Here is a 25,641-nt window from a genome sequence, read left to right as displayed (position 1 = left end):
AAAAGAATCTAAAAAAAGGAGAATAGATATATATATATATATATATATATATATGATTCACTTTGCTGTACACCTGAAACTAACACAACATTGTAAATCAACTATACGCCAATAAAAAATAAAGTAAGCAGCTTCTATCTGCTGTAAGTTTGTAACTTTCAGATGCTAATGGAACCAGCTAGAAATATTTCATCTATATAAATATATGACTAAATATCACTTACAGATTTTGGTGTATACACACAAAATCTGTTCATAGAATTTTGTCTTAACTCTTGATTTTCATCTCTGCTAGTGAGTCACAGATTCCTCTGGACGCCCCCGTTTCAGCTTCTGTGCAATGTAACAAGCTATTTTAATTCTGTATTATGTCTTTTGTAACCTTACAAATTACATAGTATTATTGTTCATTTATACCATCAATGTTTGTTTAGATTTAACCATATTTTTATCATTTGTTTATTCTCTGTTTCTTCTCAGATCTTTGCTCTGGGATAATTACCTTTTCTTTTGAAGTATTGATGTATCCTTGTTTAGAAAGACTTCTTCTGTTGGTATAACCACTTTTTTTAAATCTGAAAATGTCCTTCTTTTAACAAATGGAGAGTATTGCTGTTTATTCAAATCTAGATGTCAGTATCTTCTCTCAGCACTTTGAAGATGTTATTTCATTGTGAATTGGCCCCTAGTTCTGTGAAGTAGTTATCTCATGGTGTAATTGCCATTCCTTTTCTCTGACTGCCTGTACAATTTCTCTTTGTCTTTGGTGTTCTGTGGTATCGTCATGTGTATAGGTATGGGTTTTAAAAAAAAAATTCACGTGGTTTGGGATTCTTTGTCTTCCTGAATTCAAGGATTCATGTCTCTTACTGTTTTGGACAGTTCTTAGCACTGTCTCTTTGAATATTGTCTCTGCCCAATTCCCTCCATTACTGTTTTTTAAAACTTTGATCAAATATGTGTTGGACTCATTCTGTGTTCACATCTCTTCTCTTTTTTACGTTTCTCCTCTTTTTGTTTCTCTGTGGTACATTCTGAGTAATTTCCAGGTCTGTCCCCCAGTTCACTAAATCTCTCTTCAGCTGTGCCTAAATTGCTGTTTATTGTTTATTACATATTGTATATTGAGTTTAAAAATTTTAATTATTGTTTCATTTCCAAATATTCTTTTGGTTTTTCAAATCTTTCTGACCATTTTCATAGCCTCTTGCTCCTTACTCATGTTTTCAGTCCCTTCTTTATTATTTTAAATGAATTAAACACACTTTCAAAAATGTATCCTATAATTCCAATATCTGAAGTCTTTACAGATCTGATACTGTTTGTGTGGGTTTCTTCTTTTTACTTTTGGGGGCGGTTTCTCTTGACTCTTTTTCATAATACCTTATTTCTTACGTGTTTTGTAACTTTGCAGTCATGCTTGACCATCAGGCTGTCTGGTCCAGTGTCCCTCTAAGCTCTCTGTTTCAGTGTTCCTCTAGGACCTGTGCCCTGGGCCTTCATCAGGGGTCTGGGCCATCACATTTCCTGCCTCTCTATACAGTGTACCTGAATTGCAGATGGAGATACCTAAGCCACTTAAATGATAGTGACAGCTGTCACAAGGATGAAGAATATGAAAGTTTGAGAGGATGATGGGATGCTTTTGGCACATATCAGAACTTGGTCCTCAGACACCATTCATTCATTCATTGATTTATGCATTCACTTAACAGATGTTTATCGAGCTCTTAGTATATGTCACTCACTGTGCTAGGCACTGGGGTAACAGATCAACAGTTTCTCTCCTCAAGAATCTCGGAGTATAATGAGCAGACAGTTCATTTCAGTGGGGCACAATCAGGGATGTGACAGGTAGAACCTAGGGAGAGGCACTCACCCAGCTTTGGAGTATTGAGGAGGGAGGTAGTATCTGTGCTGCATCTGCAGGGCCGGTAGGAGTAATCCAGGTGGAGAGCCTGGGAAGGGCATCCCAGGCAGAGAGAGAAGAATGTGCAAAACACCAAGCCACAGAGAATCTGGGTAGCTCATTCGGCCAGAGCCTCGTTGGGAAGGCGTGAGAGTGGAGCAGGGAATGATGAGAGGTGAGCCTGGAGGTAGTCTGAGGTCTTTATGTGGAAGGTCCTATAACTAGGAAACTGCTGAACCCTCTTCCCTGGGTGGTGAGTGATGCTGTCAGAGTGGTCATGATCATTTCTCGTAAGAGCCAACTCTTATGGAAGAAAAAGGACATGGGCTTGGGAGTCAAGGCAGGCTTCTGTGCAGATACCAGCTCCACCTCTGCCTGGGTGATCATGTAATTGATTTAGTTACCTTCTCTCTTTCTCATGTGATAAATGAGAGAGAACAGACAAGACAGGCCCGTAAGGCCTCTTCCATTTACAGTATTCTGTGGTGGTGTTAGAAAGTAAGAGAAACATGTCAGTGTGCACACACACACACACACACACACACACGCTTAAGTAGAAGTGGTGCTCAAATTTACGACTATTCGCAGGTATTATGCTGACAGTAACTGTGGCAATTTCTGACTTCCAGTTGGTTGTTTAACTTCTAACCGTGAATCGTGGCTGTTCACAGTGAGTGGATATCTGTTGATTGAGGATATTTTTATATCTGAAACAAAATGTTAGCAGTATGACTTTCATTGCCTTGCAGCTAAACTCAGCTGTTATTTTCTTTGTAGATGAGCTCCCTCTGGAACAGCACAACCTTTCTTTATCCTCCTTGGAGTTCACGCCAAGGGAAAGCGCCGTGCACAGCACTGCACACGTGGCCTTAACAGAAGCCGCTCCAGGGTCCCAGCAAAGCAGTTCTCTCCACGTCAGATCATCTCCATCCCCCAGTACTTTTGATACAAACTTTTTTAACCAAGGAAAATGGACCCAAAGTACAGCAGATCACAGCATCTTTGTGGCAAATTATGTGTCCGTGACGAGCAACGAGGTCATAGATGATGATGAAATGGATAACTTTTTGCCAGAGACTTCCTGGACCACTTCCCGCGTGGTTTCTCCCATACGATACGTCTCACACAGTCTGCCAGGGCTGCTCAAAGAAACGTTAGACTCCGTGCCGACTCCATCGTTACCCATCATTTCTTTACAAGATGAAGAAGTGACATCTGCCTGGCAAAACACAGTGCAACAACCAACAATGTCTGCTGAATCCCCCAATCATTTCAGTGCTTTTCTGTCAGCTTTTCCCACTTCCAAGGGCATAATTCCAACTCCTAGTAGGAACTTGGTGTTTTATCCTACTGACACTTACGGGCACGTTTCAAGTAGGACTTTGCCGGAGATCATGGCTTCGGGAGTAGAGGGTGCAGAAACCTTCCTTCTCAGCTCGCAGTATTCTGAGCCTCGACCGCCACGTGATGGTGTCACTCGGCAGCCTCCTCCCCTGTCCGGGCAGGTCTCACCGCCTCCAGAGGATGCTCTGGCCGCAGGTACAGACAGATACTCTGACGTGACTGCTGCTTTGGGTGGAAGTCTGGATGAAACCGTCTCTCCAGGCACACACCGCTCTGCAGCTCTGTCCCAGATGGCCCTTGCCTTTGGCCGCAGCAGTGCACATTTGGCTTTGTTTTCAACTCCTCTTGCGTCTGGATTGTTCTCTACTCAATCAGCCGGTGTTTCACATAACCCCTGTCTTCCCGCCAGCTCCAGTGAGGCATCAGAATTGCCTGGCCATTCAGCGGCCCCAAGTCGTGCGGGTGACACTCACGTCTGGAGCCCAGTGTCTTCGTTCAGACCGTACACGTGGTGTGTGTCCTGCACTGCGGTGTCGCCTCGGTACGTGCTGTCATCGAGCCTCACGGAGAAGGACGTGGGCTCAGGGGATGGTGCTGAGACCCTGTCCCCGACCCTCTCAGGGCCCTCAGAAGTGGGCAGCATCTCTCCACTGAGCAGTGTCACAGTGGACTTCTCTGAATTTGACGAAGGCCCTCAAGAATTTCATACACTTTTCCCCTCAAGACCGATGGTTCCCCTCTCTTCTCCATCTGTGGAAATCTCAGCAACGAGTGTCGGTATTTCAGCTGAGGGGGAAATGAGTAGTGTTATGACCGCACAAGTGTCCCCTCCCCAGGGCCACCTCTCTGTGCCTGTGTCACTTGACGCTGCTGCTTTTCGCTCCTCCTCTGTCGCCGAAACTCAAGTAATGCCACCCAGTGTGACAGCCGTGCTTTCCTCGGTCACCCCAGGTGCTCTCCTTGACTCTTCTTTCCCCATCACAGCAAACAAAAACACAGCATCGCTTGCTGTCGGAGACCCAGGTCTTCTTACGTCTTACAGTTTGGACCTGTCGGCACAGCCTTCGCTTTTCCCTGACCGAGAACCTGCCAGTTTTTCCCAGCGTGAAAGTGCAAGTATTTGGGATTTTACATCCAGTTTTTTCTCCACTCCACCACTGGAATTCAGCAGCTGGGTCTCTCCATCTTCAGAAGTACTTGCTTCTCCGTCTCCGAGGTCAAGTGATCTGTCCACCTTCATTTCTCAGGCATTTTCTACCTTGGTTGAGACACTTGCGTTGACCAACTCTACCAATTCTCGGTCACCTCAGCTTTCTGTTCCCAATGCCACAAACCTTGAGTTTTCTCAGCTCTGGCCAAGCTCAGACCTTCTTTTAAGCACCTTCACTTTTCTCCCTAGTTACTCTGAAATGTCACTACTCTCCAGCTTTCCCTCCAGTTCTCCACAGTTTTCTGAAGCACCCACAGTGTCACCCACAGATGCCGGGGCTCATTCTACCTCAGCTATCACTGCAGCTACCTCCTATTTTGAGTTTTCACTCATGTCCCATGAATCTGCAGTCCCCACACTGGTGCCCTCCAGTCCTGAGCCCATTTTGACTGCTGAAACCCACTTAACATCACTTTTGACTGCTGTTCCTACTACACCCGTTTTAACGGAATCTTCTGTCTTTTCAACCCTGACACCTTCTGATGGTGGTGTCAGTGCTATGAACAATCCCACGTCCGTCTTACCCTCTTTCTCTGAAGTCATCCCTGTCACCACAGTGGTGGCCAGCACTGGGTACCTGCCATCGGCATCCTCGTTTCTTCCTGAGGTGATCCGCTCGCCTCTGCCTACAGAGCCGGATGGTACGCGTGGCCCATCGTTCACACCCACAGATTTACCGAGGAACACCTCCACTGAGCTGAGCACATCTGACACCGGTGCTGCCCCTGAGAATTCTGTTCACACCACCCTGAACAGCAGAACCGTGAGTCAGAATCGCCATGAGGGCGGCACGGTTCTCCCCCCGCCATCCCTTCATCCCGCGACCACCCCGGCTCCCGAAGCGACGGTTCATACTCCAGCGCTGGTCACCGCCAAGTCGCCGTATGTGTGTGATATCACGGTTCCCGATGCCTATTTGATCACAACTGGTAAGGCCCTGCTTCGCATCACTTCTCTTGGTTGGGGTGATCTTCCAGAGGTGTTGATACGAAATGCTCATGTGATGTGTAGCATCGTGGCAAAGAGTGTGGGCTTTGGACCCAGACGACTCCTGGGTTGTAGGCTTCACTGCTTTGCCAGCTCCCCTGAGTCCTCCAGACAGTTAGACAGTTAGGCTTCTCTAAGCCTCAGTTTCCTCAACTATTAAACAGGGATGATGGTGGCACCTACTTCTTTGGGTTATTGTAAAGATTTAAATGCATTAATGCATATAAAATATTTAACCCAGTGCCCAGCATATAAGAAGCGCCCACAAAATATTACAAATTAGTAGCAATGAAAACAAAGGAAAGATTTAAAGGAGCCTTAGAAATGTTTGCTAGGATGTTTGTCTTTGGAGCTCATAACCCATTGGATGCGTAGATGACACGGTTAAAGCAAAACGCCTTCACGTTTCGTTCAAGCAGTTAGTTGGGCAAATGTGTAAGGGCCACCGTTGCAATTTCTTACTAATTTACTGTTCTGACTTTTCCTGGAAAAGAGGGGGCACTTTATTCTTATATAGTCCTGTAAATGTCACTTGGAGCGGAGGAACATGGAGTGGCTCAGTATCCTCTGAACTGGGTCACAGACTTTGACCTTCTCCCCAGCCTTTAGTCCGAGTCACCAGCCGACAGGCAGCAGCTTCCCTTGCAGCTGCCGGCTGCTTTAGTCACATGAAACTGGAATACCTTTGATGTCATGTCTGAACAAGTCTGGTGACTGTGGCCCCTTGATCAGACTCTCCCACTCGTTCCTCCTGAGAAGTGGCAAGTTGCGCATAAAGTCGGTGCCCTGTTAATATGTACAGCATGTGGTTGATCAGTAACCTGGCTCTCTGTATTGGTGTCGATGGGGATGGGGGCAGAAAGGAAGAAGGGGGAGAAGATGGCAGGAGAGGTGGAGCAGGAATGCAGCGGACGGACAGGGCAGGTGGAGGGGAGGAGGGAGGAGAATGCGCTGGGTCTTTTTTCTCCACGCTGAGACCCAGGAGGGCCGTGGATCCTCTGCCTATTCATAATGACACTGAACTAATTTGCAGTGCTGGCCCGCAGAGCTGTGCAGGAGTACATCATTATGTCCATCAAAGAGGTGTTGAGGAGCCACTTCAACCGTGTGGTGGAGCTCAAGGTGGGTGCCTGCGGCACGGAAGTCTGGTGGGGGAGTCCGAGTCGAATGCACATCATAATGGGAGTGGGACATGTGCTTTCCTCTCTCCCCTCCCTTCTCCTGGTGGACACCTACTCGTCCTTTGGATCTCTGCTCAAACATTGCTTCTCCAGGGAAGCCCCTTCTGACCCCAGATGAGGCCAGGTTTAGTCCATCACGGGGATGTGCTGGCAGAGCTGGAACAAAGGACTCTAAGACCAGAGTTTGGGGTGATGACCTAATGATCTCGCTTCCCTTTATTCACACGGAAGGGCTTGGATTAGAGTTTAGAGTGAGTGCGTATGTATGTTTCTGTACATCGAGTGAGATAGAGATAGATTTCTACATGTTTTTTGCTGGACGTCTGCCGGTGCCTTCTCTCTCCTGATAAGCTCAGAAAGCCCCGCTCTAGGCCTGCACCATCCCGAACAGAGCCACGAGCCACGTGTGGCTGTTGAGCATGTGAAATGGGGCTTGTTCCAAGTGAGATGTGCTGTCAGTGCAAAATACACACCAGATTTCAAAGACTTAGTGCAAAAAGGAATGTAAAATAGCTCAATAATTTTTTGCATTGCCTACAATTGAAATGACATGTCAGATATATTGGCTTAAGTAAAATGTTTTTAAAATTAATTTCACCTGTTTCTTTTTATTTTTTTTAATGTGGCCACTAGAAATTTAAAAATCGCATATGTGGCTCACATGTTTCTTTTGGACAGCTCTACTTAGTAGAGTAAGTGCTCCTTTTTATGGGGGGTAAGTACAGTAAAACACCTTGAATTCTCCTTAATTCCTTATTCAGTTCATATTATTGACTCTTCTTCTTTTTCACTGTCCTTGCTCTTGTAATTTTGTGCTGTTTTTGAGAAAGTTGACAGATATGTGAGAGGCATAACTAAAATAAAATTTTAATTATCTCTGAAGCAATACCCCTTCATTTAAAACTATTTATTTTTTTAACTTTTTTTTCTACTCAGTATGATTTCCTTTAAGTTTGAATTATGGTACCCTCAAATTTGATAATTGTCATCTATTGCATTTTTTATTTTCATAGGTTTATGAACTGTTCGCTGACTTCACTTTTCTGGTAACATCTGGTCCCTTCGTTTACACAGCGATATCAGTCATAAATGTACTTATAAATAGTAAACTTGTTCGTGACCAGACTCCTTTAATCTTGGCTGTGAAACCCTCCTTCCTTATGCCAGAGTCCAGGTTCCAAGTTCAAACGGGTAAGAAAATTGAGCATAGTTGTTTTGATTTGTAAATAGAATTTCACTTTATTTTTTGTGTTCCAAAATAATTTGGGGAGGATTATGTTAAAATTTGTTATTTAAATTTCAAAAAACTTTATAATTATGGAGAATTTCCAGCATATACAAAAATACACAGAATAGTTTAGTGCACCCGCAGGTACTCATTGTATGGCTTCAACAATTTTCAACTCCTAGCCACTTTTGTTACATCTACACCCCCATCGACACTCCCTCCTCTCATGTTATTTTGATATGGCATCATGTCGTCTCATTCATAAATATTTCAGCCTATGCTTCTAAAAGATAAGACTATTAAACATATATACACACACACATAACATATACACATACATACATATACATGCATACATACACATACATCTGTCCACAGTATCATTATCACACCCCCTAAAATTAACAGTGATTCCTTAATGTCATTTAACTTTTTTTTTTTTGGCCTTGCTGCACGGCATGTGGCATCTTAGTTCCCCGACCAGGGATCAAACCCATGCCCCCTGCAGTGGAAGCGTGGAGTCTTAACCACTGGACCGCCAGGGAAGTCCCCTCATTTAACTTTTTATTATGGACATTTTTAAACATATACAAAAGTAGAGAGAATACCATATTTAGCCCACCTATGCCCGTACAAACTTTAAAAATTATCAACATTTTCCCAATTTTGTTTCATCTATCTCACACAAACTTTTTTTGAGGAAGCTAGGGTGTTTTAAAACAATACCAGGTATCATGTTGTTTCACCCATAAATACTTAAGAATTCATCTCTAATGAATTTATTTCTATTTGAAATGTTTCAGTGTTGCATCTTTTGATGCTCCAATTATTATCTTAGATATTTTTCCATTTTAAAGTGATACAAATCACCTTCACCTTGTGTGTAGTCATTTGGTACAGTTGGCTTTCTACATTTCCATGATATGATACATATAAATAACACATCATAGACCCTCGTACACTGTTGGTAGGAATGTAAATTGGTGCAGCCACTATGGAAAACAGAATGAAGGTTTCTCAAAAAACTAAAAATAGAACTACCATATGACCCAGCAGTTCCACTCTTGGGTATGTATCCAAAAAAAAAGAAAACACTAATTTGAAAAGATACATGCACCCCAGTGTTCATAGCAGCATTATTTATAGTTGGCAAGACATGGAAGCAACCCAAGTGCCCCTCAGCAGATGAATGGATAAAGAAGATGTGGTACACACACACACACACACACACACACACACACACACACACACACACACACACACACACACACACACACAATGGGATACTACTAAGCCATAAGAAAAGAATGAAAATTTTGCCATTTGTAGCAACATGGATGGACTTAGAGTGTATTATACTAAGTGAAATATGTCAGACAAAGACAAATACTGTATGATATCACTTATGTGTGGAATCTAAAAAATAAAGCAAGCTAGTGAATATAACAAAAAAGAAACAGACTCATAGATATAGAGAACAAACTAGTGGTTACCAGTGGAGAGAGGCAAGGGGGGAGGGGCAATATAGGGGTAGGGGATTAAGAGGTACAAACTACTATGTATAAAATAAATAAGCTTCAAGGATATATTGTACAATACAGGAAATATAGCCAATATTTTATAATAACTATGGATGGAGTATAACCTTTAAAAATTGTGAATCACTGTGTTATACACCTGAAACTTATATAATAATGTACATCAACTATACCTCAATTAAAAAATAATAACACATCATAGTACTTAATCCTGTACTATGGATCAGAGTTCATTGATTTACACACTATTTTCTCCCTCTTCTCGTTACTTAATACTAAAGAAACACCTTGTTCATGGGACTGTGATACTGTCCTTCTTTTCAGTACTGCAGTTTGTGCCTCAGAGTGTGGATACGGGCTTCTGCAACTTCACCCAGCGCATCGAGAAAGGCCTGATGATAGCTCTCTCTGAAGTGAGAAAACATCACCAGGGGACGTATAACCTCACGGTGCAGGTGAGAATAGCATCGAATGCAGAACAAGATGCTTTCTCTTTTAAAGAGGAACTAGTTTCATAATGTTTTGTTTAAGACACACTTAACTCTTACTAATCCCCTCCAGCAGAGGAGATTTAGTTCACATGGATTAGAAATCATGTCTTTCCATGGCCATATCGAGTCCACAGAGCATGAATAGTCTAAGTATATTTGAACATTGTAGAGGAGCCAGTAACCAGGGAGTTCAGATACGGTGAGCTGAAGAGAGATGAGCCTATGTAGGAAATGCAAGAATGTTCCAGAAAAGAACTTAAATATCAACTTTAAGTATCAACTTAAATATCCAATGGGGGAAATGCCTAAATACACTAGTGTTTCATATTATGGAATTTTGTTTCATGGAATACCATGAAATGCAGTTCTTCACTCTAAAAACATAGCTACTAATCAAAGGATAGGTTTTGTATGTATTACGTGGAAACTGCTGATGTTTTTACATTTCTTTGATATTTATCCCTCCATATTCTTGGTTCTCTCTTTCTCAAATTCATTTTAAGTAGATTTTGGTGATCCTGGATTCACCCTCCATATTTCTTATTTTTTCCATTTCTTTTTTAAATTCCCTATTTTTACAGATTTCTAAACCTTGTCCTCTAAGTTATTAATTTAGTCTTCAGCTGTGTTCATTATGTTATTCAGTCCCTCTATTGAATTTTCTTTTAGCCATCATTGTTTTCTCATTTTTATTTGCTCTTTTTTCATTGCAGCCTTTCCTGTTATGATGCAGGCTTATCTTGAATGATGATACGATATTTCCTTGAAAGTTTCTGGAGACATTAATTAGTATTTTTAATATGTTGTCTTCCATGTACTAAGTTGTCTCTGTTTTCTCTGCATTCTTTGCCATTGCTCTGTGTTGATCTTGGTCCTTCACTTTCGTGCTGTTAGGTTTCTGTAATCACCTGTGGACCATTGCTGGCTGTCTCTAGGAATGAGGAAGCAGGTGGTTAGTTTTGGCACCTTGTTCATCTTTCCACTTCAGCTGTAGAGTCTGTGTCTACATATACATAAGCCTTGTCTCCTGATGGGAGGATTCACTGGAGCCCTGGGTACCAGGCAATGTGTGGTCACGGACAGGCAGCGTGGGCACCCCTGCCCACCGTGTGAGATGAGGAGGTTGTACCCTGGGGATGGAGCGAGTTAGTGTGTTTTTCATGGCAGAGCTGCTCATTCTCTCACTCTCTTTCTTTCTTTGTCTCTTGTGTGCACTGCGGTTAACTCCACCCACCTTCCTGCCTAGGGGGCCACGCCACAGTGGGTCTTCGGTCCTCTCAGGCAGGGAGCTCATCTTCCTCAGGGAGCAGTTCTTCGGGCTCCTGGCGTGAAGGTGGAGCTGCTAGCGCTTCTGAGTTGGCCTGGGTGTGAAGTTGGAAGGGAGAAGGGAGGGAGACAACCGACTCAGCTGTTGGCACTCGGTGTTTAATTAGTGACCCGGATCACGGTCCCGCAGCCCACCCTAGTCTCAGCTCCTGCAGATCTCTGCCGTGGAGGCCTCCTGGGGCCCCTGAGGGAGACCACTCTCAGTCTACTGTGGTCTGTGCCTGTGTGTGTTTGGGGTCTCGGTTCCCTCTGTTGTGGTTTGTATCAACATGATCCCACCCTCTCTCCATCTTTCAGTACTTTGACAGAATCTCTGGTTTTCTTCCGTTCTCAGTGCTGTTGTGGATTTATTCCCCTTTGTTCATCTTGTTGTTATTTCAGTGGGATTTGGGGTGGGAAAGAAAAGGGGAGGGACTATAAATACATGTGCTCAGTTCCCCACTTAATGTAAAAAACATTTTCAATAAACTAAGGGTTTAAGAGTATTACAAAAGGGAACCAGGTTGTGAAGCCAATTACTCTTCCTTTAAAAATGCTCCTTTAAAAAAAACTTGGTGAGGGAAATTGTGAGAGCAAAATCATAGTCAGGCTTTTGGCTAGACATTTTAATTTATTTTAGAAGCTTATTCTGATTTCTTTCAGATCTTGAATATCACTGTGGGGTCTTCAAGGCTGGCGCCTCGCCGGGGCCCAGTGAACATCGTCTTTGCTGTCAGAGGCTCGCAGGGGTTTCTGAATGGGTCTGAAGTGAGCGAAATGCTAAGGAACTTGAGCGTGGTGGAGTTCAGTTTCTACCTGGGATACCCAGTGCTGCAGATTGCCGAACGTGAGTGCCGCTGTCCTGGGGACGTGGCTGCGAGTGCTTGTGTTGGCGGACCTCTTCTTTTCAAATAAAATAGCTAACAGAAATCTGGACTATAAATTGGAGCTTCTCAGATCATGCCAGGGTGGGCCTCCAGAGCCCTCCTCTCCCACTGGGCTTGCTTTATTATTCTCTTCAGAGAGCCAAGGGCACTATCAAAGATTATACCAGTTCTGGAAAAGGTGAAACCAGAGAGACTGAGAACAGATTTTTGGTTTCCAGGGGTGAAGGATGTGAGGAAAGCAATTTTCAGGGGCGTGATGGGAATGTCTTGTATTTTTATTGTGGTGGTGGTTCCACATGTCCATGCATTTGTCAAAACCCATAAAACTGTACACCAGAAGGAGTGAGGTTCACTGTGTGTACCCTTAAAAAGAAAAAAGAAACAGAAATGAAAACAAACAAAACCTTCCTTCCTGGTGGAAGCGATTTAATTCACACTACAAATGGAGTGGAGGTAGGGGAAACGTTTACTTCAAAACGTTTAAAATACAGTAGATTCCACCCCAAATACAGTAGATTCCAGAGTTGAAGTCAGGCAAAAAAGATATCAAATTCTTTTTCAGAATGGAGCAGCCAGAAGGTTTAATGATTCTTGTCGTATTTTCGTGTACTGTTAATTAAATGGAAAGGAATAACTTGTAAATGCAGAAGTAGACAGGGGTAAAATTGTTATTTACAAATAGCAACTTTCAGTGATAGATAGAAGATTGTCACTTTACCCTGCCTGAGTCATTGCTGGGAAATTCCAGGGCTCTGAGGAGCACGGTGTGAAAAATTCATTGCTCTGGAACAATGACATTTCAAGGGGAACTTACGGGTGAGCTCTCTGTGAAGTAGTGCCCCATCGTGTTACTTGAGTAAGCCCTTTCTTTCTTTTTCTCCCTCTTTCTCCCGGAGACTAAGGTGCTCAGGACCCTCCCACTGACCCTGCCTTCCCGCCAGCTGGCACTTTTTTCTTCCATAGGCAGAGCTGATTAGCGTAGGAGAAGCAGTGTGCTGTGAGTTACCCAGCGCTCCCGAGAACACTCACCTTTCTGACTGTTGCAAACAGGTTTTTTACGTACCTTTCTCCCTTTCTCACCCTTTGCTTTTTATAGCCTTCCAGTACCCACAGCTTAACTTATCGCAGTTGTTGAAGTCCTCTTGGGTAAGAACAGGTATGTTTAACTTACGTAATGTTTTTGGGAACTGTAAGAGTGAGAAGTCTGTGGGGGGGTATTGAGAAAGATACTGCCTTTCCTGTTTCTGAGTCCTAAATTCAGGGCAAAATGTACCTTAGATTCTTGGCAAAGAATGAATGAGAAAGGGATTCAAATTTGGCTGTGGGAATGTGTCCCACTGAGTTACGGCACAAAAAGGATTGGCTTTCTTTAAAATTCATACATCAAGTCCAGGGCAAAGTCGAACAGGAATTGATGATCTTCTGACCAGAATAGGACAAGGTTCTGAAGCAAGGATCTCTTTTTTTCCTGAAAGCCTCATATGTCTGGTTTTATGAGGACAAATAAAGTAACTTGGTGAGCCAATAAGAAGCATGTTTTAAAGCCTTGTGGGCCTGGGTCAGATATTTACAGCTATGGCGTTGCAAATAAAGGCTTTCTGACTTGGTATGCAGAAGTGTAGAAGAGAGCTGGTTGCTCAGCGTCTACCCAGCATGTAAGCAGCACAGTGAGTAAGCAACTGGTCGTGGGGAGGAAACTTGTAGAATGGAGATAGTCACCACTGACAGGTTCCCGGACCCTGCCAGCTCTCGTTGCTTCACATACAACATCCCATATAAAGGCCCCACCTCTTTGCATGGTACAGTGGCCTTATTTTCCAGATAATTTTCATAGTGGTTAAGTGACTTGCCCGTGGTCCTGTCTCAAAGGGGATTTGAGCCAGTTCTGGCTGGAAAGCACAAGCTTTTTTCTCCTGTAAAGGCTGACAAGATGTTGTCTGTTTAGATAATCTAGACGTCTGAAGACAGGCCTCCTTATCTCAAGTCAGTTAATGAGTCTAAATTTTGAGTCAAGATAAGATACGAACTCAAACCATTTCCAGAAATTTTGAAATAAGTGCAGACAAAACGTTTGATCTTGTGTAGGAGCTCAGAGCTCCAAAGCTTCTGCACTGCTGAGCTCCTGGGACTTCTGGCCACCAGTCTTTGTAGACTTTAGAGATAAGACCTGTGGGCTACCCTCCCTGGACTCTCCTGCACCCCGTCCAGCTTGCCTCTTTCCCCTTTTAATGTCTCCTCTCTGGGAACCGGCATTTTATAGTAATCCTGTGTTCATTTCTCTTGTGCACACATCCTTTTCTCTCCACTGCCAACTTGTTTTGGGGCCTGTGCGTGCTTCACCTTAAATGTAGTCCTCCTGGGTGTTGTTGAGAAGCAGCTCCAGAATGAAGTGTTTCAAGCTGAGATGGAGCGCAAACTGGCCCAGCTGCTCAGCGAAGTTTCCACCAGAAGGCGGATGTGGAGAAGGGCTACCATCGCTGCCGGGAACAGCATGGTACAGGTGAGAAGAAGAAGGCCAAAGGAGTGGGGAGGGGAAGGAGAGAGAGCCGTCTAAACATGGGCCGTATTTTCACGCAGATGGAAAATGCCGGGAGAAGATGCTGCTACGTAGACTGATGGCTGTCGTAGGCAGCCACTGACTGTGCCAGCATTTCAGTTCCACTGGGGTCTAGACAGATGTTTCCCGAGTCTTTAGTAAGGGTCCGTACAGCAAATGGCCTTGTGGGGACCACAGCAAAAGAATACATTAAGTGGGTTGCCGTACCACTGGATGACCTGATTTTTCAAAGAGTAGTTTTTTAATTACCAAAAATGTAGTCAGTTCTATGGAATGGTAAGCATTATTGATAGCGTCATAGAGACAAATCGTTCAGCTGGAAGAGACCTTGAGAGGCCGGAAAGAGGAAAATGTTCTGCCCTCTATGCCGGCACTCTGTCCTCTCTGCCTCCTGCCAGCCCTGCTCCTCTCACGTTACCCAAATTGCCTTCACTACGTAAACTGGCAGAAAGTTACAAATGACAGATTCATTTGAATCCCAAAGTGACCCCTTTAAAAATGCACACGCTCAGAGAGAGCTGGAGGTTGGGCTGTAATTTCTTCCCATCTCCATGTGAATTACGTTATTTTGGATTTTTTCCTTTACCAAATGCTGACTTGTAGAGCTAGGAAGAGGGGACGTTTAGAGCTATGGCGTTTCAGAGACAGGAAGCCAGGGTGAGACCCTGGTGTGCAGGGGTGGGGAGGTTGGTGGTGTAGAGGCTAGAGAGAGAGAGAGGCGTGACGCTGACACTGGGTAGGGGAGCTGGGCAGTTTGTGGAGAGCTGGCATCAGCATCATCCCTCAACCCTTTTACCAGGTTTTCCCCTGCAAGTGTTACTCTTTATTTTCCTTCCCAGAAAGGTGGTTGTTAGGTTTCTAAAATAGTTCCTTTGCCGGATGCAGTAGAATATAGAGAAATGTAAAAACTCATTAAAAAACTGAGAGCAATATTAAACAAATGACTATAAAACTAAGAATAAAAATGAAAATGAATTATAAAAGCCTTGCTTTATTTAGCAGCTCTGGGTGGAGGTTAATTTATGCACATAAAACAGTTATAGTGTACCATAAAACTACAGAATGAGATGCTTGGTTAGTTCTGCAAGTTCCCTGAGATAGAAATGCGGGATTCATGGAAGTTAACCAAGCCATCCCAGACTAACGGTGCCATCTGATGGATTGCTTAGAAACCGTGCCCTACGTCTGTTCCCCTTTAGAATGACCAAACACGAAGATGTAGATAAGAATTTTTTTACAACGGTACAGGACTCTTCATCAAAACATAATGTGTAAAAGTGAAAGTATTGGAACAACCTAAATGTCCAGCAATTGGAGAATGGGCAAAAAAATTGTAGTGAAGGGGCTTCCCTGGTGGCGCAGTGGTTGAGAATCTGCCTGCCAATGCAGGGGACACGGGTTCGAGCCCTGGTCTGGGAGGATCCCACATGCCGCGGAGCAACTAGGCCCGTGAGCCACAATTACTGAGCCTGCGCGTCTGGAGCCTGTGCTCCGCAACAAGAGAGGCCGCGATAATGAGAGGCCCGCGCACCGCGATGAAGAGTGGCCCCCACTTGCCACAACTAGAGAAAGCCCTCGCACAGAAACGAAGACCCAACACAGCCATAAATAAATAAATAAATAAATAAATAAAATAAACCCAAAGTTAAAAAAAATTGTAGTGAAATCTTTATATGTTGGAAAATCCCATTATCATTTTTTTTTTAAATTAGTGAGGGAATATAGAAAAAAGCTCAAGTGAAGAGAGGCTACAAAAGAATGTGTGCAATATATCCAAATATTAATATACAAATCATGAAAAAACAGGAGGAAATATGCCAAAATGCTTACAATGATTTTCTTTCTTTGATTGAATTTCAGGTGATTTTTGTTTTATTCTTTATAATTATTTTTCATGTTTTTCAAAATTTCTCTAATGAGCATATAGTTTGTATAGTGAACACGTGATTTTAATCAGAAAATATTTTAAAAAATGAAATTGAAAATGTTGCCCCAAATGATGACTCCATCATACCATGGTTTTATGGATTCTAGATATGAATCTGATAAGAAGTCATCTAGAAAGGATGCTGGGATTAGATTTTACTGACTGTTACTTTCAGATTGGAGAAGCTTATAGAATTTTTTAAAAAAAATATTTATTTGGCTGTGTTGATTCTTAGTTGCGGCATGTGGGATCTAGTTCCCTGACCAGGGATCTAACCCGGGCCCCCTGCTTTGGGAGCGTGGAGTCTTAGCCACTGAACCACCAGGGAAGTCCCTAGAATCTTTACTCAAGGTGGCTATCACTGGATATTTGGGTATATGGTTTCTGCAAGAAGAAACATTTCTAAAACTTATCAGAACTTTAAAATGGAATAAATAGGCATATAGGTAGAGGGACAGGTGGATATAATCTATTGCTTTTCAGTAACCCTTTATAGTATTTCATTCTGAAGGCTAATAAAAATTAACCACTGCAGCACAGTTCCAGGGAAAGAAGTAGGTGGTTAGGGAGCAGAAGTGGTCAAGGAACTAGCCTAGAAACAGCTAACAGAGGGCTGGACAGGTGAGCCGTTCTCAAGATATAGAGTTATAAAGAACAGATTCTCCAGGGATGAGAGTTTGGACCTGTGTTAAGGATCTTTATACATGATCTGGAAGTAGGCATTCACAATGAAATCATGAAATAGTTGATTTGCCAAAAGTTTCCAGTGGTGAAGAAGGAGGCCAGCAGCTGTGTCCAGAGCACAGGGCACTATTACAGTTCTGTACACGTGGCTAGAAAAGTAGCAGCTGCATTTTGCCAATGGCAAATGTAGAGACCAAACATTCAAATTACGTGTACAAAATAGAGGGCTAGGAGTTAACGTTGATCTTTCTCTTGGAACGTCAGTCCACCATTTTGCTGCAGTCTAAAAGGGGCCATAAAGTTGTTGCATATTACTAAGAGAAATAGCAACAAAATAGAAAGCTATATTTATGCAAAACTGTGATATATCGAGTGTACTAGATTCTAAAGTACTAACGTAAGAGTACTTCACTGTTAACACCAGAGAGATATAAATTTTGGGACAAATCAGAGTACTGTTTGACCCAGCAGATTATGAATTTTTGAAATTTTTTCCAGCTTGATTGTGATGTAATTGACATATAACATTGTGTAAGTTTAAAGTGTACAGTGTGATGATTTGATATATGTATATATTGTGAAATGATTACCACAATAAGATAACATATTCATCGCTCACGTAGTTGTCTTGTGTGTGTGTGTGTGGTGAGAACTTTTAAGATCTACTCTCTTAGCACATTTCAAGTATGCAATACATACTTAGTAGTATTGACTAAGACTATAGTATTGTTAACTATAGTCACCATGCTGTACTTTAGATCCCCAGGACTTTATGGCTGGAAGTGTACCCCCTTTGACCACCATCATCCATTTCCCTTACTCTCCACCCATGGCAACCACCAGTACACTCTTTCTGTGAGTTTGGCTTTTTTAGATTCCACATATGTGTGAGATCATACAGTATTTGTCTTTTTCTGTTGGACTTATTTCACTTAGCATAATGCCTTCAAGGTTCATCCTATGTAGTTGCAAATGACAGGATTTTCTTCTTTTTTATGGATGAATAATATTCCATTGTTGTGTGGGTATGTATCATGTATCATATCACATTTTCTTTATCCATTTGTCCGTAGATGGACAGTTAGGTTTTTTCCATGTCCTGCCTGTTGTAAATAATGCTACAGTGAACATGGGGTGCAGATATCTTTTCAAGATAGTGATTTCATTTCCTTTGGAAATCCCAGAAGTGGAATTGTTGGTCCATATGCTAGTTCTAGTTTTAAATTTTTGAGGAACCTCCATACTATTTTCCATAGTGGCTGTACCAGTTTACATTTCCACCAACAGTGCATGAGGGTTCCCTTTTCTCTACATCCTCACCACCACTTATCTCCTGTCCTTTTGATAATAGCCATTCTAACAGGTGTAAGGTGATATCTCACTGTGGTTTTGATTTGCATTTCCCTGATGATTAGTGATGTTGAGTACCTTTTCATGTACCTGTTGGCCATTTCTGTATCTTTGGAAAAATGTCTGTTCAGATCCTATGTCCATATGTTACTCAGATTTTTTTTTTTTTTTTGCTATTGAGTTATATGAGTTCCTTAATATATTTTGGATATTAACCCCTTATCAAATAATGATTTGTAAATATTTTCTCCCATTTCATAGGTTGCCTCGTCATTTTGTTGATTGTTTCTTTTGCTGTACAGAAGCTCTTTAGTTTGATGTAGTCCCATTTGTTTATTTTTGCTTTGTTGCTTGTGCTTTGGGTGTCTTATCCAAAAAATCATTGCCAAGACGAATGTCAAGGAGCTTTTGCCGTATGTTTTCTTGTAGGAGTTTTACGGTTTTAGGTGTTTCCATTTGGAGTTAATTTTTGTGAGTAAGATGGTGTCCAATTTCATTCTTTTGGATGTGAATATCTAGTTTTCCCAACAACATTTATTGAAGAGACTATCTTTTCCCCATTAAGTATTCTTGGCTCCTTTGTCACCAGGGTCTTTTGTGGTTCCATATGAATTTTAGGATTGTTTATTTCTGTAAAAAAATGCCATTGGAATTTTGATAGGGATTGCATTGAATCTATAGATAGCTTTGGATAGTATGGACATTTTAACAGTATTAATTCTTTTGATCCATGAACATGGGATGTATTTTCATTTATTTGTGTGTTCTTCAGTTCCTTTCATCATGTCTTATAGATTTCAGTATACAGATCTTTACCTCCTTGGTTAAATTTATTTCTAAATAGTTTATTCTTTTTGAGACTATTGGGAGTGGGACTGTTTGTTTCTTTTTCAGATACTTTGTTATTAGTGTATAGAAATACAACTGATTTCTGTATGTTTATTTTATATCCTGCAACTTTACTGAATTCATTTATTCATTCTAATAGTTTTTTGGTGGAGTCTTTAGGGTTTTCTATATATAAGATCATGTCATCTGCAAACAGAGATGGTTTTACTTCTTCCTTTTCAGTTTGGATGCCTTTTATTTCTTTTTCTTGCCTGATTGCTCTGGCTAGGATTTCTAGTAATGTGTTGAATAGGAATAGTGAGAGTGGACAGTCTCATCTTATTCCTGATCATAAAGGAAAAGCTTTCAACCTTTCACCATTGAGTACAATGTTAGCTGTGGGTTTGTCATGCATGGCCTTTTCTATGTAGAGGTATGTTCCTTCTCTACTCAATTTGTTGAGAGTTTTTATCATGAATGGATGTTGAATTTTGTCAAATGCTTTTTTTGCATCTGTTGATATGATCATGTGGTTTTTATCTTTCATTTATTAATGTGATGTATCACATTTATTGATTTGCATATGTTGATGAATCTCACTTGATCATGGTACCTGATCCTTATAATATGCTGTTGAATTTGATTTGCTAATGTTTTGTTGAGAATTTTTGCATCTGTATTCCTTAGAGATATTGGCCTGTAGTTTTCTTTTTTTATAGTGTCTTTACCTGGCTTTGGTATTAAGGTAATGTTAGTGTCGTAAAATGAATTTGAGAGTGTTTCCGCCTCTTCAATTTTTAGGAAAATTTTGAGGATTGGCATTAATTCTTCTTTAAATGTTTGGTAGAATTCATCAGTGAAACCATCTGGTCCTGGGCTTTTCTTTGCTGGGAAGTTTGTGATTACTGATTTAATTTCCTTACTCATTATTGGTCTGTTCAGGTTTTCTATTTCATCATGATCCAGTCTTGGTAGGGTGTATATGGCTAGGAATTTATCCATTTCTTCTAGGTTGTCAAATTTGTTGGCATGTAATGTTCATAGTAGTCTCTTTTGATCCTTTGTATTTCTGTGGTATCTGATGTAATGTCTTCTCTTTCATTTATAGTTTTTGAGTCCTATCTCTTTTTATTGGTTAGTCTAGCTAAATTGTCAATTTTGTTTATCTTTTCAAAGAACCAACTCTTAGTTTTGTTAATCTCTTCTATTGTTTTCCTATTCTCTATTTCATTTATTTCCATGCTAGTCTTTATTATTTCCTCCCTTCTGCTAACTTTGGGCTAAGTTTGTTTTTCTTTTTTCTAGTTTCTTGAGGTGTAATGTTAGGTTATTTATTTGAGATCTTTCTTTTTTCTTGATTTCATTTATAACTGTAAACTTTCCTCTTATAAGTGCTTTTGCTGCATCCTGTAAGTTTTTATATGTTGCGTTTCCATTTTCATTTCTCTCAAGATATTTTTAAAATTTCCCATTTGATTTTTTTTTTTTTTTTTGGTTCACTGGTTGTTCAGGAATGTGTTGTTTAATTTCCAAGTATTGGTGAATTTTCCAGCTTTCCTCCTATTATTGATTATAGTTTCATACCGTTGTGATCAGAAAAGATACTTGATATAATTTCTATCTTTTTGGAATTGTTGAGACTTGTTTTGTGGCCTAACATATGATCTGTCCTAGAAAATGTTCCATGTGCATGTGAGAAGAATGTGTATTGTGTTGCTACTGGATAGAATGTTCTATATGTTTGTTAGGTTCATTTGGTCTATAGCATTGTTCAAATCTGCTGTTTCGTTATTGATTCCTGTGTAGATGATCTATCCCTTTTTGAGAGTGGGATATTAAAGAGTTTATGAGATTTATTATTTCAAGAGCAGTGGTTCTCACCTGGGGATGATTTTGCCCCCCAGGGTACATTTGGCAATGTCTGGAGACATTTTTGGTTGTCACAGCTGGTGAGGAAGGACGTGGCATGGCTGTTGCTACTGGTCTTGAGGGAGTAGAGAGCAGAGATGCTGCTAAACATTCTACTATACTTGGGATAGTCCCCCACATCAAAGAATTATCTGGATCAAAAATGGCAATAGTACTAAGGCTGAGAAACCCTGCCCTAGAAGAACAGGGAGAAAATGCTAATAGATTTGAGAAAGGATTGGCTAGAACCATCAATAGTTTCAGAGAACCAGGGATGTACCTAACCATTATGGTTGATGTTGTGAGGACAACAGTGCCCTCCCATGACCTGTTGGAGCTGGTTGATGGCTATTCTAGGCTGGACTTGGTATGTTTTGTGTACCCTGCTTGCCCCTTAGTCTCAGAGAAGACTTCGAGCAAGACAAAGCACATTTGTTATTCTGCACAGAGGAACTTTCATTTTGACTGTTCTTCTTCCCATCAAGAGAGCATCTTGGGCATTCTGGGATCTGGAATGGTGTAATGACCTTATTAGGGATAGGAATAAATCCTGAGTAACACAGTCAAGATTGAGTGCCCCAAGAAAGGGCATCTGGAAACATGAGCTTCTAAAATGCTGATAGTTTCTGTTATCTTTCAGGTGGTAAATGTGTCAAGGCTCGAGGGAGATGATAATCCCGTGCAGCTCATCTACTTTGTGGAGGATCAAGATGGAGAAAGACTCAGTGCAGTCAAGTCTTCAGATCTGATTAACAAGATAGATATCCAGAGAGCAGCCATCATCTTGGGTTACCGAATTCAAGGAGCTGTTGCCCAACGTAAGTGCGTGAGGCGTGGCCCCTCACAGTCATCTGTGCTGTGCTGGGGTCAAAAGCCAGTCTTTTTCTGACAATAAACTCTGAATTTAAAGCATTCTTATGTGTGCGTAGTAGATAAAAGAGGTCAGTCATTAAAATTAATTTGCCAAGACCTTCTTTATTTTGATTGCATGCAGTTGTAGCATTCGCTGTTCTTTTTCCTACCCATCATTTTATATTCATAGTGTTATAGTGAATTTTAGTAGCTTGAGTTAACTTTAATATTTTTCCCCTCCTCCTGTACTATTTAAAAAAATTTTTGTCTAGGTAAAATAATGTGTTTTCTCTGTATATATTCCAAAATCTTACATGTCATATTTTGAATGTTGATGGGGATAGTGAGTCATGCAGGAAGCTGGGAGGTGCCCTCTGCATTTATTGGCTTCCTTCTGGGTCTTTTAACACAAAGAAGTCCTTGATTCTTACTCTTTTCAATCCTGTTTCTCTCCCACCCTGTCCTCACATCACTCATAATTTAGAAAGAGGTATTTTGATATTTCTTTATTATTGTTGGAAGAGTCTAGGCTCCTGCTCCCCTGGCAATGGCTACTCTCAGTGCCGTTTTTCCCCAACTCACAGATTTTGGGTATTTAAAATTAAGAAGAGGAGAGGCATGGAAGAGTATATTTCTCTAAATATACCTTTATGAATCAGACTACTATTTTAATGTGTGTGTTCTTCCTTTATAATCCTGGGAGCAATCCTTGTAAGAGCTCAGAGAAACTTGCTCCCAACAGTAAAGGGATAACTAAATGTTTAGAAGGAATTTAGCATCAGAGAGTGTTGAAAAACTCCCGAGAAACTTCGGCAATGAAGGCAGGTTTTAACAAATGACAGCTTTGAAATTATCCCCCATGATGGAATGTCATTTGTAAGAGCTATACTTGACCCTGGAAACTAACCAGGATGAGGGCTGTGGGCACACTTTCTCCATTTTATAGGTGATGATGGGAGAGTTGAAGCAAATAACCATTGGTGCTTTGTGTTTGTGTGTTTGAGATATGATTGTATATTAGTGTGTTCTATTTCAAAGCAGTGAGAAAAAAAAGTAATGAAACATTTACTTGTACTTCTTCATATATGACATTTCTGATTGTTGGAGAAGTGCCCCACTCCAGTTAAGCACTTCACTTTTTAGAAAAGATTCTTTGCAGTAGGCTCTGGGCACCTTTCAAGACTACTTTCCTCTGCTCTTGCACTCCTCTTGCCTCAGTTTCATGCTGAAAACCAATAGTCCTGGGATTGGGAGCCTAAGCCAACACCAGGGCCAGCCCCAAAACAGCTGCAGACTTGATGTCAGGCCCTCGTTTTGACGAGTCACAGGGTTTTACTAGGTTAGAACTAAGAAGAGTACCCAGTTGTCTCAGCTCCTCAGTTTGGTTGTGTCACTCCTATATTGTCAGCTGTTTTCATGCAAAATGAACTCCATATACAAACTATATTCAGGTCAAATGAAAAAATGCAAAATTTTAACACTTTGCCACTTTCTGCATTTCCCGCATAGTCTTTGCTTTGTGATTTGTGCTTCTTTCATAGTGCTTGTGCTTGAGAGCGCCTGCTCCCCTCCCTGGTCACTCTCTAAGGGGCCTAAACCCAAACTTAAACCAGCACTAAGCATCTTTTTATTGTTACATCTTTGAGTAAAAACATTCTGATCCCGTAGCACGTGTTAACCATTATAGGATATGAAAAGAGCGTAAAAGTTAGTCTATGCTCAGGAAGACTGATATATATTTGAAGAGACAAGGCTTAGAGTCATGACCATATTAATGAGCAAAGTAGTATATAGTATATCAGGATGGTACATTTATGTAATAAAATGCATTGTAGAAGAATAACGAGGTGCCATTTACAAGACCAAGACAACCAAGGACAAAAGAACTTAGACAAGGGGAATCTAGTGTGGTCATGGAGAGGTCGTTGTGAAGTGGCCCTAACAGATGAGAGAGTTGGGCAGGGAAGGGGGGCATTCTGGTTTTCAGAGCCTGGTGATTGGAACCTGAGCTTTAAGAGGACCAGGGAAGCAGTTTTAAGAAGAGCTGAATCTTGCGAGAGGATGAGTACGGAATGAAGAGGATGAGGGTCCAGAACTGGGAGGCCGGGTTAGGGAGAGGAGCTGGTGAAGGAAATTAAGGAGGACAGAGTAATTGAAGCATCATCGTCCAAGGCCGTGAAAGATGGGGGGCTGAGGCAGGGGTGGGAGTGGGGAGGTTGGGGAGTGGAGGATTCAAAATAAGTAAGTTGATTTAATGTAATTTTAAAATTGACAACTGGTGTAGCAGTTTCAGTTAAAAGTCATGTTTTAATTGAAGGGTTGAGGGAGAGATCTGGGTAAGGAAGTGAAGGCAGTGCTCACAGACTGCTTACTGGGACTTCTAGTTTTTGGTATGGCAACATTCCTGCAGTGAGAATTTAGAGAGGGACCTGGTAGAATAAACTGGACATCAGGAGACGTGGAATAAACCTCACTTTGCCATTGAATTAGCCACGTTCCTTTAGACACGTCATGTATGTTACTGTGATCCCTACTCTATTGTAGATGGAACGTGTTGTGTTTGTTTACTGCGTCCCATTCCCTGTCATCAGGAGACCATAGTCTCTCCCCAGTTGTCTTGAGCTGAAATGACAGGGACTTCCGGGGTTTCTCATGGAAGAGGGCACATTTACTGCCCAGAAGGGCTGTCCAGTAAAGGAGTGCAGAGGACTCACTGAGAGGCCTTTCTTCCTCGTCTGCAGCTGTGGACAGGGTGAAGAGGCCGTCCCCTGAGTCCCAGAGCAGCAACCTCTGGGTCATCGTGGGCGTGGTCGTGCCGGTGCTGGTGGTGATGGTGATCGTCATCATCCTCTACTGGAAACTCTGCCGCACGGACAAATTGGACTTTCAGCCTGACACCGTGGCCAACATTCAGCAGCGTCAGAAGGTAAGGGACAGACCCCTGCCCTCGCGTTCACGTGAGCGTCTTGTGGACTGGGGTAGGGCAGGTCAGGCTCCTGGTACTGAAGGACAGGGGAGAGAGCTGGTCAGGAAATCTTTTAGCTTTAGTGGTGGTGTCCCTTTGCCTCCATGTTTGCTTAGAAACCCAGGTCTTCTGTAGTATTAAATACATGCCCAGGAAATGAAGCTGTGTAAAGGCTCAGCAATGCTGTGGGCTCTGAGTTCCACTGTGATTTTATTTTTGAGATGTTCAGTGAGAAGATCACATCCATTCTGTGTATGAATTCTGATCTATATTAACCCTGGATATTTTCAGAGAACAAGAGCCAAGGAAGATTTTCTTTGATCTGTGTATCTATTTCTTTCATACGCAGCTCTGCTGGCCGGCTCCTTTATTTTCCGTCCAGCATATTGCAAGACTAGTTGTCCACCTTGATCAAGACCACATAATCATTAAAAAATGGTAACACATGCCTTAAACATTTTAACTTTATAGATATATATACACAGACACA

The 25,641-nt window shown here is 41.8% G+C and overlaps 1 protein-coding gene and 1 long non-coding RNA gene across 3 annotated transcripts in view; one reads left to right on the top strand and one right to left on the bottom strand.

Moving 5' to 3' along the window:
- The window catches only part of LOC309632627, a 364,034-nt gene that overhangs the window by 148,130 nt on the left and 190,263 nt on the right, over positions 1-25,641 (bottom strand). The gene's annotated exons all lie outside the window — the stretch shown is intronic.
- KIAA1549 overlaps positions 1-25,641 on the top strand; it is a 145,444-nt gene that overhangs the window by 56,791 nt on the left and 63,012 nt on the right. For both annotated transcript variants that reach the window (XM_082400255.1, XM_082400254.1), the window contains exons 2-10: positions 2,687-5,392; positions 6,484-6,572; positions 7,645-7,822; positions 9,722-9,852; positions 11,857-12,040; positions 13,177-13,236; positions 14,432-14,580; positions 21,975-22,152; positions 24,928-25,112. In XM_082400255.1, the coding sequence (XP_082256381.1) occupies positions 2,687-5,392; positions 6,484-6,572; positions 7,645-7,822; positions 9,722-9,852; positions 11,857-12,040; positions 13,177-13,236; positions 14,432-14,580; positions 21,975-22,152; positions 24,928-25,112 (3,860 nt within the window). The remainder of the gene's footprint in view (positions 1-2,686; positions 5,393-6,483; positions 6,573-7,644; positions 7,823-9,721; positions 9,853-11,856; positions 12,041-13,176; positions 13,237-14,431; positions 14,581-21,974; positions 22,153-24,927; positions 25,113-25,641) is intronic.

Source organism: Balaenoptera borealis (genome assembly GCF_965194805.1).
Source record: "Balaenoptera borealis genome assembly, chromosome: 7".
Taxonomy (NCBI): domain Eukaryota; kingdom Metazoa; phylum Chordata; class Mammalia; order Artiodactyla; family Balaenopteridae; genus Balaenoptera; species Balaenoptera borealis.
Note: the sequence above shows the minus strand (reverse complement) of the source record. Positions and strands in the feature narration are given on the sequence as shown.